This window comes from Ctenopharyngodon idella, chromosome 11 (genome assembly GCF_019924925.1).
Source record: "Ctenopharyngodon idella isolate HZGC_01 chromosome 11, HZGC01, whole genome shotgun sequence".
NCBI classification, from domain to species: Eukaryota; Metazoa; Chordata; class Actinopteri; order Cypriniformes; family Xenocyprididae; genus Ctenopharyngodon; species Ctenopharyngodon idella.
In genome coordinates this window covers 10,712,374-10,728,908 of record NC_067230.1, presented here as the reverse complement: position 1 = coordinate 10,728,908, position 16,535 = coordinate 10,712,374, and the positions used below count along the sequence as shown (strand labels likewise).

At 35.8% G+C, this 16,535-nt stretch overlaps 1 protein-coding gene across 1 annotated transcript; it reads right to left on the bottom strand.

Moving 5' to 3' along the window:
• Positions 1 to 320: 320 nt before the first annotated feature.
• Positions 321 to 16,476, bottom strand: rpf1 (ribosome production factor 1 homolog). The gene is made up of 9 exons (XM_051911552.1): positions 16,164 to 16,476; positions 15,359 to 15,415; positions 8,808 to 8,888; positions 8,616 to 8,711; positions 8,339 to 8,492; positions 8,124 to 8,206; positions 5,458 to 5,639; positions 968 to 1,094; positions 321 to 851 (listed from the first exon to the last, which is right to left on the bottom strand). The coding sequence occupies exons 1-9, from the start codon at positions 16,407 to 16,409 to the stop codon at positions 810 to 812; spliced, it is 1,068 nt and encodes a 355-aa protein (XP_051767512.1). The 5' UTR covers positions 16,410 to 16,476; the 3' UTR covers positions 321 to 809.
• Positions 16,477 to 16,535: the final 59 nt, after the last annotated feature.

Sequence of the window (16,535 nt, the reverse complement as noted above, 5' to 3'; positions counted from 1 at the left end):
GTGAATCAAGGGCTATGTTGGTTTCCACAAAATTGCTTTATGTGTGCTGTACATTTGATTTGAACTTTTGTGGGGTTTTTGTGTATATAATGATTTTTTTGGTTTGTGTACATGCATGATCTTATATTCAAGTACATTACTTGAATAAGACATTTAGCAAAAAAATACATTGAGATTACTTCTGTGGCATAAACAAACCATGTTTTCGAATTACTTTATAACTATAACACCTAATCCCTCAACAACTCTGTCTTCACAAACTTGCATCCAATCTTTCATTTTTTTTTAAGTGCAAAACCTTGTAAAATAATAGTGACCACTGTGAGAAACCAGTTTTTATTTAAAATAAAAAAAAGTCTACAATGACAGTCTAGTTTTAAATCTTTCCAAGTTAATTTTTGCATTTTTGAAAGTATTTTGTATATGCCATAAGTTAAGTGTTGCAAAATTAAGACAAAGATATCATAGTCTTAATTACCAGAAATTTCATACAAACACACCCCAAATGACCCATCTTTATAACTCACCATTTACAATTCATACTCAATACTTGAGTAAAGGAATACAAGTATTTACTGAAGTATTTAAACATGCCTTGATTCATTTGTCATGCCTCCAGCCAAATCAAATATCTTTCTGTCCAGCCATGTTATAATATTCTTACGCAAATTAATACAAGATAATATAATACAGAAAATCCACAGCTTGTGTTTCTATAAACACTTTATATTTCATTTCATAACATAAGGTTTTTTTTTTTTTTTTTATGAAAACGTCAACACGGTTATCATGTGTTTCCAGTCTGTCCCTCAAAGATGGAATTTTCTTCTGCTGGAATCCATTTCATGGCGCTGAAACACAGTAAGAATCCGTTAAAAATGCATGACTGCCACAAATAACTGACAAATCACAGCACATTTAAACAACCTATGTTCTTCATAGGTGAGATGTCAGATTTAGAACTTACTTTGTGAACCCATTCATATTCCCCAAACTTTGAGTCAAAGGTTCCTTTCTGTAAGGAGCGAAGTTTAAGAGTGAAGCGAGGTCCTATTTCCTGTATGCCCACTTTCTTTTCATTCTTGAAGATGTACCTGAATGAGAGAGTTTATTCAGTCATGTAGAAACTATTTTTTTTAATTTATTTTTTTTAAATGTAACAATGTAAAATAGAATTCTGACAGTAGCTGTGTCCGAAACCGCTCACTCGTTCACTAATCCCTATATAGTGTATGGCATTTGAGTGCACTATATCTGCATGGAGTGAACGAAATGAAGTGAGTGAATTCGGACTCTGACGTATAGACTGTGCGTCGGACAGCAGGAACTGTCGCAGAAATGGTTCGACACGCGATAAAACTATTTTATCCTACATGTTACTTACATTGTAAAATAATGTTAATAACTGTAACAATCATAATGACTTTATTTTGTAATCATACATGCCCCCGTGCCAGCTTTGTAGTTTCATCGATTGTATAATTGGTTTGTCAAGCTTAATATGTGTTCATAGTCATTAAATACTATAAAATACTGCAAACGAAAATAAACACATTAACAAGTGTACATTATTTCATGTATTTATTCTTTTTAATAAAAGTTTTTTGGTTTGTTAGAAACTCTCATGCTCACAGATGACGTGGTCGTTGAGCACCCTCACGCGACCGTTATGATTTGAATACGCTACCTACAGATGAGATGATTAACGATTTTTTTTTTTTTTAAATCATCCACTAAATCATCATCTCTTAAAGTTTAATGAGTTGACAACGCCACAAATTATCAAAACACCTTGCTGTTAGTAAAACACGTTAAATTGATTTAATGCCTACATAATAAATTAATAATAAAATAATAGCCTATATTTTTACCTTATTAATATAATTTCATTTTTAAAATTCATCTAGTAGGTTTTATTTAAGTAATGATTAATTTTAAAAAAGGTTAAAAAAATAGAAATGACATGAAATAAATGTTAAAGCAGAAATAAGAAAGCTGTACAGTAATCTCTGGATTACACTCGCTCGCAATTCCGCTCTTTCACACGCATGCTCAGTCCTCTGCGCATTGGATTTTGGGAGATTGTACACTTGCTGAAGCACTTCGAATGTACACTCGAAATCAGAGAGAATTGTGGGTATAAAGTAGTGAACGAATGTAGGGAATGAAGTCGATCACTCAGAATTCGGACACCACTACAAAATGGCCAACACCCGATATAGTGGACTATATAGTGAATAGGGAGCAGTTTCGGACACAGCTAGTGTCACTACTCTTACTACAATGCATTCGTATGTCTCTATTCTGTAGATCATGTTCATATTTTAAACAAATTTGATCATAACAGGCAACATAACAGGTCTCCTCGTGAAAATACTTGCACTAACAAACCCTGATTGAGTGTATTTTTCAATTAATTGAATGGAAAATATTAGACTTTGTATATACAGCCATGGCCAAAAGTATTGGCAGTGACAAATTAAGTTTCGCAAAGTTTGCTGCTTCAGTATTCAGTATGCTTGATATCAGCTTGTGGGCCAAATCCAGACCGACAGATTTCCATTCTTGCCTTATTAGTGCTCAGAGTTGATCACAATTTGTGGACTTCTGTTTGTCCACTTGCCATTTGAGGATTGACCACAGGTTCTCTCTGGGATTAAGATTTGGGGAGTTGCCTGACCTCAGATCCAAAATTTTAATGTAATGATCTCCAAGCCACTTCATTATCATCCATGTCTTGTGACATGGTGCTCCATCATGCTGGAAAATGCACAGATCATCACCAAATAGATCATGGGTTGTTGGGAGAAATTGGACTTTTAGGACGTTTTGATAACATTCTTTATTCCTGGCAGTGTTTTTGGGCAGAATTGTGAGAGAGCCCACTCCCTTGAATGAAAAGCAACCCCACACATGGATGGCTCAGGATGCTTCACTGTCAGCATGACACAGGACTCATGGTAGCATTCACCTTTTCTTCTCCAGGCAAACAATTTTCCAGATGTCCCAAACACAGCGTTCGTACACATTTCTACCAATAAATTTACATGACTTTTGAGGCAAATATTCATTACCTAACATTCCATGGAACGTCTGTGTATACATGTAAAATAAGAATAAAAATCCATGTTAAAATTTCAAATCACAGCATATCTTAACTAATTAATGACAAACTATGTGGTTTAATAAAAAAAAAAAATAAACATTTATTTAAATAATGCTGACACACCAGTAAGACGGTTAGATAAAATACTGTGTCTGACCCTCAGAACTCCACTGTGTAGCAACGGATTAACATACATCAATGGGAGGCAACAATGTTATACTATATTTACAATAAGTAAATAAAAGTGTCCAGTAACACTGAGAGTAACTTTACAAGGTGGCAGTGCCAGAGACAAACTGTTGGAATAAAAAAATTGGTAACTAAGGGGTTGTTCATATATCGCATCTTTTGCACGTTCAAGTTTGTTATTTCAAATGTAATAAACAGTCGCAACACGCAGGCTGCTACCAATAAAATTTTATCATTAACAAAAGCCATCTTTACACTGCAAAGGTGGAACAGAAGCTCCATTTGGAATAGCATAAATGTTTATTTACACAGACAGTTTAATGTTACTCATGAATTATAAAAATTAACAGAAACTCATTACAGGGCCATTCATGTCAATTAATGCTCTAGATATTGTAATAATGATTATTAACACTGATTAACAGAATTCCTAAAAATGTTTTTGTGTTCGGGAAAAACTGCACGTAATATTCAAATCTAAGACAAATCTACAAATCTAAAACAATCTAAGAACCATTTATGAATTATTTTAATGCTTTTCACACAGTAAATAAAGGCTTCACATAATCTTATCAGCATGATGAATAAATTATATTGACTGGAATAAACTGTATACAGAAAGGGAACAGAGAATGTGACCGATTGTGAAGCTGTCCATAACTTGGGTCTAACGCGAATTTAAGCGCACTCACAAACACTCCCGCCGTTAAAATCGTGGAAGCGGACTATACTGCGACATGAATCTCATACATCGAATCTGCACTTTGTTGTTTATGATGGGAGAATTCAAAAGTTTCAGTTAGAATTCAGTCAGAGAGCGTGTGCACAAAACAAAACTCTTAATTTCAGCCATAACTAACCTGAATGCCTCTGATTGGCCATCACATTCATAAGCTCAATAGAAACGTGTGTGATTGGTTATAATGCCTAATGCTGCAAAACGAAATCTGTTGGATGGATTGAATGAAAGTTAAGTAGTAGCTTGTTTAACCAATATTATCACTTAAACATATATTCTATTATATAAATATTTTGGTACAAATTTCCATGACGTTTCCAAAACTTTCTGTTCTTATTTATTTTTCCAAAACTTTTCCAGGCCTGGAAATTGCCATTTTAAAATTCCATGACTTTTCCAGGTTTTTCATGACTGTAGAAACCATGCAAACAATAAGAAGGGGGCTTCATCAGAGAAAATAACTTGCACTAGTCTTCTGCTATCCAATCCTTGTACTTCCTGCAGAATTTTGGTCTGTCCTTGATGTTTTACTTGGAGAGAAGTGGCTCCTTTACTGCCCTTCTTGACTCCAGCTGTGCGTGCAGATGCACTCACACCTGCTGCCAATATTGAGCAAACTCTGCACTGGTGGTAACACGATTCTATAGCTGATACCTCAGAAGTAGATAGTTCTGGCACTTGCAGGATACTCTGGGACATCCTGAAGCCTTTTTCACTGCAGCTGAACCTCTCTCCTTTAAGTTCTTGGTGATCCGGTAAATTGTTCTTCAGGTGCAATATTCTTTGCAGTAATTTCCTCACATGCGAGATCATTTTGATACAAATTGATGATAGGTGCTTCTCAAATGGAAGGCTGCATCCTAGTGAGGCTGTGTCCTTCCTAGTCCAGTCCTTCAGAGGCTTGTAGGCTAGAGCCCTCCTTAGCATTAAACGCTAGAATAGCAGCTGAGATATGCAGCCTTACTAGGACGCAGCCTTCTGATTGAGAAGGACCCGATAGCTGCACATCTTTCTTTGGATGTAACCATTGCTAACACAATGTCTAGCACTCAGTCTGCTTTATAATCCAATCAGAATGATAGAGTGATTTCACCCGACTAGTACTTGTTGACACTTTCCCATGTGCTGATGATATGATTAGAGAAATGATGCTAGCTGGACATTTAAAATAAAGTTCCTTTTTTTTTTAATTAATTAAAAAATTTTTTTTTTTGGCCAATGAAGCTTTTTGCAATTATTTAAAATCCATCTGATCACTCTGCACAATAATCTAGAAACAATGTAATCAATGCATAAAAACTGAAGCAGAAAACTTTGCAAAATCACAAAATTAATGTCACTGCTAATACTTTTGCCACGGCTGTAAGCCGGATTACGCAGCCTCATTTATTACCTTCAAACTATTCAAATGAGGAACACTTACCTGTGAAACCTGAAAAAGATGAAGTCTCTCTGATTGTGAAATGTGGCAACCTGACGGCCCACAAACTGTGGATCATGAGGAAATAGAGCAGCAAACAGCCGGCCGATGGAGTGACCGAGTCTAGTAGTGAAGTTGTTGAGGATGACTTCTGGGACGTGTTCTGTTGGGTCCTTACCTCTTCTCTAGTGAGGAAAAACCGGAAAAGTTAAGGATAGGGTTGTGCGCCTTTCAGAACTGACAAATTCATATTAAACTGACCCAATTCCTGAATTTGAATTGATGTAGCAAATTAATTAAATCTTCAAATGAAATTTTGTGGTGCTATATGGCAAAATTTCTAATGGCTTTTAATCAGTTTGACACCACTGAACTTTAACTATAGACATGAGAAATAAAATTTTTCTTGGTCTTGGCATATAAGAGGTCTTTGTATCATTGTTACATCCTGCAAGTTCCATAACTTAAATGTCCTCATCATCAATAAAAAACAATCAAGCTGTAAAAAAAGCTTAATTTGGAACAGAGGTGGCATGTGACATCACAGGGGCACAATCATTTGCATACAACTGCCTCTGGAGCAAGACAACGCCTACTTTTACATCATTGCATTGCTGTCCCCGCCCAATGATGTTCAGTCAATGAGCAGCAAGTGGATCTAATGTAGGCCTAGTTGTTTACAATAAGATTGTGATAATATGCAATGCCACACAGACATTGTGCTGTTCCTGGCTGTGGTAAAATATCATCTTTGCATAAGCTGCCGAAGGATCCTGATGTCAGAGAAAAATGGATTCAGTTTATTTTTAACAAACGTCCTAGTCACGTCAGTGCTGACTTGCATGTTTGTACTGTACATTTTACCAGTGACTGTTTTGAGAACAAGTTGCAATACGATACTGGCTTTGCCCAAAAAGTTTTGCTCAAAAATCAGGAATAAACTGTTCTGGAATCAGCAAGGACCCTGCAAACTGCATTTCATTTTTAAACCGGTAATGACAGTTACATTCATAATTAATATTCAAAATGCTGTCTTTATAATGGCTGAAGCTGTCGATCACGCAGCGAGAGTTTATATGGACACTTGCCAAAACTCCCGTCATAGCGACACTCTTACACTACACAATGATTCTCATTGTATTTAAATCGTGTTTACATTGTTAGTTACATTGTTAGGGTGAAAGCATTTCGTGAGAGTGCAGAAATTGCATTGCAATGACGAGATCACTGCATTCACGAGATCAACAGACTGTCATCTGCTCAATGTTAATCACCGCAACCTTCCATGTGATAGGAATAGATTTAAAATATAATGCAAAAATTTGTTAATCTTGACGGCTATAATAGTAAAAAATAGAGGTGCACCGATATTAAATTTCTCTGCCGATACCCGATTATTCAGAATGATATCGGCCGATGCCGATACCAATACCGATAGTTTGGTTTTTCTTAAAGAAAAAAAAATATCTCCCAAATAATGTTACAAACTAAACAGGGAACCCTCTCATTTGGTACACTACATTATTAGAGGTTACAATTAACAACAGAAGTTTTATATTCAGCTGCTGTTTATTTTCAGATATAATAATTACACTCAAATAAAAACTGAAATGTTTGTATAAAACTTAGTATCACATAAGGTAGTTTTCATAAGCACTTGCTGTCTTCATGGCAAATTTAATTAACAGTAAATAAGCTCCTCTCTAGTGTTATATATATATAGCCGAGGAACTGTGAACATTGGAAAACATTCCTGAGGTAAATTTGACATGATGTGACATTGTTCACAAGCTGTTTTATTGACGTCTTTCCGCGGTTGAAGCACAAATAAAGCGATTACATGAGACGTGATACATTCTGGTAAGTTGTACTAGGCTATATCTTTCAACATACCTTTGATAATGATGCATGTTTTTCGAGATATAACTTGTATTGAATAGGAAGAAAAGACTCGCGCTCCGCGCTGCCGCCTGAACTAAGCATTACAGTGATCTGACACGTCACATTTAAGAGTGTCAAAACGCTATTTATTGTTTGAATTTAATGATAAAATGGACAGAATTTGAAAACTGAAACTTTTATTCGTATCAGAAGTAACAAAGCACAAAGCCTTTTGCGATTATTGGACGGGAAGCGCTACAAATAATATTTGATGTAGCAAACAATAAAAATAAAAACGCAGACCTGCAACCCTGGATTGAAATACGGGTGATTCAAAAGGTCAAGAAGAGCGTGCTTTGGCGTCACTATTTTTAAACTGTTAATGAGTGATTTTCTTCAGACACAGTATGTATGAGTTGCAGTCTGAACACGTTTTTTTGCACCCTTTTGATTGATAGGATATAATCGGCAGTGTTTAAACAATCGGCCGATGGCCCATAGTGATAATAATAGCTTTTATCGGCCGATACCGATTGTTGGCCGATACACCGGTGCATCTCTAGTAAAAAATGTGGTAAAAGTATTCAAAAAGGATTCCACATGCAATACTTATTTCAATTGCAAAGATGTCAGCCAATCACAGCAGTAGGTGTTTACAATGAAGTCATAATGATGGAAACATGTTGCCACATAAAACATGGACCAGCAAAATCCCTTGTGTGAACGTATTGAATTTCTTAGAATTACAAGCAAGCTTAAAAAAAAAAAAAAAAAAAAAAATCACTAACCTTCATTTCCTTGCGAAGACGAACACTACTGAGTTTGAAATGTGCAGTTGGCCCATCAGGAAGGTGACAGAGAACCAAACCATCTGTGGCACTTTAAGTGAGGGAAAATCCTTCATGTAGAATTCAGCGAGTGTTTCTAATTAATAAGCAGACAATTCAACCAAATCTCACATAACAAAGAAGTGGTTATATAATGAAGTCTGAACAAAGGATACTTGGCACCTTTCTGTCCTCATTGATCACCATCAGATAAGTGAAACCTCTAGATATACACTGTGGGATGACTCTCTTCAACGCCAGACCTCTTCTGTAGTAGACATGTGCATGTGGGATTACAGTTGCCAGCTGATCACAAAACCTCACTGTCCTCTGAAAACAGGCAGAAACAAACCCGTAAGAGCAAAATATTTGAAGGATATTACTACTCTTAAATTGTCAACTACAACAAGAGTGAATTAGAAAACAGAACTGTAAACAGAAACTTGAACTCACTCCTCTGGGCCTGTCTGAAGTGGTGATGAGAACTTTGGGGTTTGTCAGCCGATTGAAGTAAGCGGCGAACTCATCGGTTCCTTCATCAAAAGCCACCTGGATTTTAAAAACAAAATTAACAAAAGTTACTTTCGAAATGGTAAATGATGTCTACAGAAGCAGGCAGCAGGTGGAATAGGGTTCACAAATCACCTCCTCATCCTCTGGGTTGACTGTAGTTTCGTCGTATATTCTCTGGTTTTCTATTGTCTTGGGAACTTCTTTAGGTGGGGCCTGAAAATAGAAAATACAAGGAAACACCAATAAAAAACAAGAAACAAAATCGAAATTTTCTGACAGTGACTTGAAACAAACAGTTTAATTTGCCACAAATTAACTGCAAATGTAATGCATTTGAGGTGAGCAATATACCTGTTAAAAATGGTATATTGGTAGAAATGGGATAAAAAGATCATGTATAGCAAGAATGAACAGTTTCTTTTAATGAATCATTCAAAACAACTCAAAAGCTACTGTTTAAATCAGTCTGACAAATATTGAATGAATTCACTGAATCCGTCTTCAGAGTGGTTCCTGAATCAACATCTTACTCACTCAGCTCCAGCTTTTCATTTTTTCTAGTGATGTCCATCTTGAAATTAAGCCAGTTGTGTACTTGAGGTTTGTGAAACTTATATCAGTATCATTATTGTGTGATTCTTCATGAGACACTGTTAATTATCTCAGAGAGTATTGAGTAATGTAGGCATTAACCATTAAGAATTATCGTTTCCCATTCACTATTAGGGTTGCAAAATTCCGGGAATTTTCAAAGCTGGAAACTTTCCATGGGAATTAACGGGAATATATGGGAATTAACGGGAATATATGGGAATTAATGGGAATAAACAGGGAATTTGCAAAATTGCAGGTTAGCCTATAACAGGGTACTTAAATGTAGTTGAAAAAAAACATCTTGCAGCATAACTTTGGTTAAAACAACCAGTTGAATTTTTACCCTGACATTCACACAGCACACTACTTACAGCAGGGCTATTGAGGCCACACCCCCTGCATGCACTGTGCATTCCCCCAGTCCATAACATACACATTTGATCAAAAATATAGAAAAAAAAAAACGTAATATTGTGAAATATAACCACAATTTTCCATTTTAATAAACGTTAAAATATAAATTTATTTCTGTGATGCAAAGCTGAATTTTCAGCATAATTATTCCTGTCTTCAGTGTCAAATGATCCTTCAGAAGTTATTCTAATATGCTAATTTGATACTCAATTATCAATATTGGAAACAGTTGTGCTGCTTAATATTTTTTATAACCTGTGTTACTTTTTTTCAGGATTCTTTAATGAATAAAAATTTAAAGAACAGCATTTATTTAAAATAGAAATATTTTGTAGCAATATACACTACCGGTCAAAATTATGGGGTCAGTAATTTTTTTTTTTTTTTTTTTAAAGAAATTAATACTTTTATTCAGCAAGGATGTGTGAAATTGATAAGTGATATTAAAGTGATATTGTTAGAAAAAAAATTCTATTTTGAATAAATGCTGTTCTTTTTAACTTTTTATTCATCAATGAATCCTGAAAAAAGTATTACAGGTTCAAAAAAAAAAAAAAAAAACTTAAGCAGCACAACTGTTGACAATAACTGAGTATCAACTCAGCATATTAGAATGATTTCTGAAGGATCATGTGGCACTGAAATAAATAACATAATTGCTGCAATAAAAATATTTATTTTACATATTTACTAAATTAGAATTAATTGAATGCGAAAAAGAAATTTCATGTTTTGACCAAACAAAATGTTTATATTTATGTTTGTATATGATACATTTTATATAAATATTATACATTTATATAAATTTCCCAAAATTTCCAATAAATACCCATAAATTCCCGTAAATTCCTGTTAAGTTTCCAAACTGGAATATTTCCAAAATTCCCCAGGTTAAGTTCCTGTGGAAAGTTTCTGGAAATTTACCGGAAACTTTCCGCCCCTTTGCAACCCTATTCACTATAATACTAAAATACATTAGCTTTTCAGCAAATAGAGGAATGGAGCATATGAAATATGTTTTGAAATTAAAATAAACATTACATAAAACATTTAATTCATAGAGAAGGTATAAATGTATTTACACAGGAATTACAAAAACAGGAAACAGTTAATTTTTTTTACATAACATTTTTTCAGATATCCTAAATAATCTTGTGCTTTATGTGGGAACATCTAAATTTTTATACAAGTCAATTTAATCTGACCATACTGACCTCACAAATTACATAACCTTAAAGGGTTAGTGCACCCAAAAATGAAATTTCTGTCATTAAGTACTCATCCTCATGTCGTTCCACACCCGTAAGACTTTCATTCATCTTCGGAACACAAATTAAAGAGGTGGTTCACTGTTTTTTTTCTAGGCTTGATTGTGTTTATGGGGCGCAGTTTAACATGTCTTAATGCTTCGTTTAAAAAAAAAAAACAAAAAAAAAAAACAAAACGTATTTTTCATATATTTTACCTTCATTCTACACCGCTGTTTCCCTTCTAAAAATGCTCCGTTGAGTTCCTGGTCCTATGAAGCCCCTCCCTCAGAAATACACGAAGGGCTCAGATTGATTAGCTGGCCCTGTGTATTGTGATTCACTGTCCGGAATAAGTTGTCACGATTCACGTTGTCCGGAAACGCCACACCCCTTACCATTATGGGCAAACGTTGCATTTGCTTCAGTCAAAGACCAGTCTTTGCTTCGGTGGAAATGTAAATAATGGCGTCAATATTGCCGTACCAATTTGAGCCCGAATCAGACCCAGAGAGCAGTAATGATGAAGAGAGTCAAGCAGAACCTCTGCAAGCACGGCTTTTAATGGACATTTATGAATGTTAAGTATTTTTGTTTGTATTTGTGTCAAAGTGTTTAGATATGCTGTCACTTGTAAATGTTACTGCTGCCCCTTAGTGTTCTGATTAAAGCTTTACTGTAGCTGAATACATGACTGAGTAGTAGCATTTTTGTAAAGATATTGTTTAATTTATAGCATGAATGAGCACGTGGGTAAACACAACATAAAAGCCGTAATGAAACAATGCTGTACACTGATAACAGAAACGTCAACAAACACCAACAGAAGTTCGCTGGTGTGATCACATAGAAGTTTGTTGGTGTTTGTAGGAGTTTGTTGGAGAAGTATGCAATAGAACTTAGCTAACTGGCTAGCGAAGCCAAACCGTGTTGGTCTTTGTTTACATCCCAAAAACTATTATATACATTATATATATATATACACACACACACACACACACAGGTGCTGGTCATATAATTAGAATATCATCAAAAAGTTAATTTATTTCACTAATTCCATTCAAAAAGTGAAACTTGTATATTATATTCATTCATTACACACAGACTGATATATTTCAAATGTTTATTTCTTTTAATTTTGATGATTATAACTGACAACTATCCTGACTAACAAAATCCCAAATTCAGTATCTCAGAAAATTAGAATATTACTTAAGACCAATACAAAAAAAGGATTTTTAGAAATCTTGGCCAACTGAAAAGTATGAACATGAAAAGTATGAGCATGTACAGCACTCAATACTTAGTTGGGGCTCCTTTTGCCTGAATTACTGCAGCAATGCGGCGTAGCTTGGAGTCGATCAGTCTGTGGCACTGCTCAGGTGTTATAAGAGCCCAGGTTGCTCTGATAGTGGCCTTCAGCTCTTCTGCATTGTTGGGTCTGGCATCTCGCATCTTCCTCTTCACAATACCCCATAGATTTTCTATGGGGTTAAGGTCAGGCGAGTTTGCTGACCAATTAAGAACAGGGATACCATGGTCCTTAAACCAGGTACTGGTAGCTTTGGCACTGTGTGCACGTGCCAAGTCCTGTTGGAAAATGAAATTTGCATTTCCATAAAGTTGGTCAGCAGCAGGAAGCATGAAGTGCTTTAAAACTTCCTGGTATACGGCTGCGTTGACCTTGGACCTCAGAAAACACAGTGGACCAACACCAGCAGATGACATGGCACCCCAAACCATCACTGACTGTGGAAACTTTACACTGGACCTCAAGCAACGTGGATTGTGTGCCTCTCCTCTCTTCCTCCAGACTCTGGGACCCTGATTTCCAAAGGAAATGCAAAATTTACTTTCATCAGAGAACATAACTTTGGACCACTCAGCAGCAGTCCAGTCCTTTTTGTCTTTAGCCCAGGCGAGACGCTTCTGACGCTGTCTGTTGTTCAAGAGTGGCTTGACACAATAATGCGACAGCTGAAACCCATGTCTTGCATACGTCTGTGCGTAGTGGTTCTTGAAGCACTGACTCCAGCTGCAGTCCACTCTTTGTGAATCTCCCCCACATTTTTGAATGGGTTTTGTTTCACAATCCTCTCCAGGGTGCGGTTATCCCTATTGCTTGTACACTTTTTTCTACCACATCTTTTCCTTCCCTTCGCCTCTCTATTAATGTCCTTGGACACAGAGCTCTGTGAACAGCCAGCCTCTTTTGCAATGACCTTTTGTGTCTTGCCCTCCTTGTGCAAGGTGTCAATGGTCGTCTTTTGGACAACTGTCAAGTCAGCAGTCTTCCCCATGATTGTGTAGCCTACAGAACTAGACTGAGAGACCATTTAAAGGCCTTTGCAGGTGTTTTGAGTTAATTAGCTGATTAGAGTGTGGCACCAGGTGTCTTCAATATTGAACCTTTTCACAATATTCTAATTTTCTGAGATACTGAATTTGGGATTTTCCTTAGTTGTCAGTTGTAATCATCAAAATTAAAAGAAATAAACATTTGAAATATATCAGTCTGTGTGTAATGAATGAATATAATATACAAGTTTCACTTTTTGAATGGAATTAGTGAAATAAATCAACTTTTTGATGATATTCTAATTATATGACCAGCACCTGTATGTATATATATATATATATATATATATATATATATAAAAATGAAAAAAATTAAACAAATAAACATACTTGCAGGTTGGGGCCCATAAACAGCAGCTTCTGCTTTTAGAGTGGGAACTGCTCCATCTTTCAATAATAGCCTTTGTGCAAATCCAGCAATGAACTTGTGTAGATTCTGGAAGCTGTCTTCCGTAAAATGTGCAGCACAGACAGCTAAATTAGCATTATAATTGTCAGGAAGAGAATTAAGCATAAATTTTAAACATTGTTCCCGAAGTCCAGCGTCCCTAGGAAGACGACTTGTATGCACGCGACATGGCCTCGCCCACTTTTTTGAGTGTTCCTGGGGGCAGTGTTTATGTTAACTGCAGGGTTTATGATGTCACCAACCCGGGAAGAAGCTCGTTGTAGTCCAAACCAGTCGTTTTTGTAGGCATTAAACTGCCATAACTTTAAAAGACAATATCTCCGTTTGCATTGAACTTTCAGCGCTGTAACTTTACAGATACCGTTTATGCTCAAACAGCAACATTACACACACTAACTAAAGTTAAAAAAGTGAAATCACAATGAACCACCCCTTTAAGATATTTTTGATGAAATCTGAGAGGTTTTTTATTTTTATTTTATCCACTATAGAAAGCAAGTTTATTACCACATTCAAGGTTCAGAAAAGTAGTAAAGACATCGTTAAAATAGTCAACGTGACTACAGTGGTTCAACCTTAATGTTATGAAGCGATGACAATATTTTTTGTGCGCAAAAACAGAACAAAAATAACAACTTTATTCAACAATTTCTTCTCTACCCTGTCAGACTCCTATGCTTTTTACGTTGTATAGACAGCGCAGGCTTCCGGGTTCTACGTCAGAACGCTGACTCAGTATTGGCCGACACTGTACGCGTGAGCACCACGATGCATGCGTGTGATGCTGCAGGAGGCGGCCAGTACAGAGTCGGTGTTCTGACATAGAACCTGGAAGCACTGCACCGTGTTTACAATGTAAACAGCATAGGCGAGTGACAGTGTAGAGAAGAAATTGTTGAATAAAGTCATTATTTTAGCACACAAAAAGTATTCTCGGCGCTTCATAACATTAAGGTTGAACCACTGTAGTCACATTGACTATTTTAACAATGTCTTTTCTGGACCTTGAATATGGTAATTACGTTGCTTTCTATGGGGGACAAAAAAACCTCTTGGATTTCATCAAAAATATTTTAATTTGTGTTAAGATGATGAACAAAGGTCTTACAGGTGTGGAACGGCAAGAGGGTGAATAATTAATGACAGAAATTTTATTTTTGGGTGAACTAACCTTTTAAGTAATTTTGCAAGAATCTAAAAATAGAAAAGTCTCACTGCATGCAATGAAAAAATAATGTAAAACCGCATTATATTTATTTACTGTACATTGAAATGAAATAATTATTACATGACTGTTATAAAATATTTTTTTCAAAAGTTTTTAATCGCTTTTCTTTAAAAATGTTAAGTGTGGCAGCGGCAAAGGTCACATGGGCCACATCTGGGCCAAATACAGCAAGCCACAACTCACACTAAAACCGGCTTGATGTGTGTGGGCCAGATACGGCCCATATGACCTTTACTGCTGCCAGAACTGAGCCATATGTGCCATAGTTGGCCCTGATGAGCCCGGGTATGAATGCTATCTGGGAAGTTTTTAATTTAATGCCAATCCCTACATGCAAAGAAATCGTTTTTGCAAGGAAATGAGATTTACTTGATTATCTAATGTAGTTGACTGAGATAGACGGATGCTGTGAAATACAGTACACCAAACATACCTTATCACCAAGAGCTTTTCTCTCCTTTTTTCTTTTCTTTTTCAGTTCCAACTTTTGCTGAAAGACACAAATAATAGCTTTAACATATAATATAGAACATTTGGGAAATGCTTTTGATTCTATAGCTGACTCTGTCTCAGACCTTAGTGAACTACACACGTAAAAGTGGTGTTTTTAATTATTCTTTAAAGTGAACGAAAAGCACAAAAGGCGCTTTTGTCCTTTTTGGCCATTTTAGAAACATTCTGTCTTGATCATGATGCCCAAATGGCTGTATTTTCCTGGCAGCTCTTTAACCCAGGTGAAAAAAAAAAAAAAAAATTCAATAATGTACTTAAAGTGCTCTATTTTCGTACTTAATATACTAAAAATTCTTCTTTAGTACTTCTTAAGATAATCTTAAGGACATCTAAGTGTACTCAACAACTGTACTATTTTGAGACCATGAAATATGAACTAAAATGTGCTTTTAATATACTATCTCTGTATTTAAAAATATATATTTAGTTACCGCTTGTAGTACACTATGGGTTTAAATGTACTATAAGTAGTATCTAACTACATTTTTTAAATACAGAAAAGCACATTTTAGTTCATATTCCATGGTGTCTCAAAATAGTACACTTAGATGTTCTTAAGATTATCTTAAGAAGTACTAAAGAAGAATTTTTAATATATTAAGTACAAAATTAGTGCACGAAAATAGAGCACTTTAAGTACATTCTAGAATTTTTTGAAACACAGCCAAATTGTGCATTCATTAACGATTCAATAAGAGTGTAAAGTTATGTCAGTGAGATATCACCTTTCTTTTCTGCTCCTTAAGTTTAAGGAACATCGCATGTCTGCGCTGCTTGTTTTTGATCTCGGACATGCTGAATGTTGGAGGAAAACACGCTTCTGACACTGGTTTCTCGTCTGTTACTTCACCCTTCTCCGGATCCATCTTCTCCACTGGAGCTTCGTCAGGTTTCGCCTTTCGTTTCGGTTTTTTCGTTTTCCCCTTTTTCTTAGAAACACTTTCTGAAGTTGTTAACTCGGTAGAATCCATTTTCTGTTGCTTCTGTCTTCACCATAGACTTGTCTTCACGTGTGTGAGAAACTCTACTTCCGGTTCAACTGGAAGTTCTTTCTGCCACGTGAGTTGGTGTTGTGTTTAGCGTCTTCTAGCGGATAG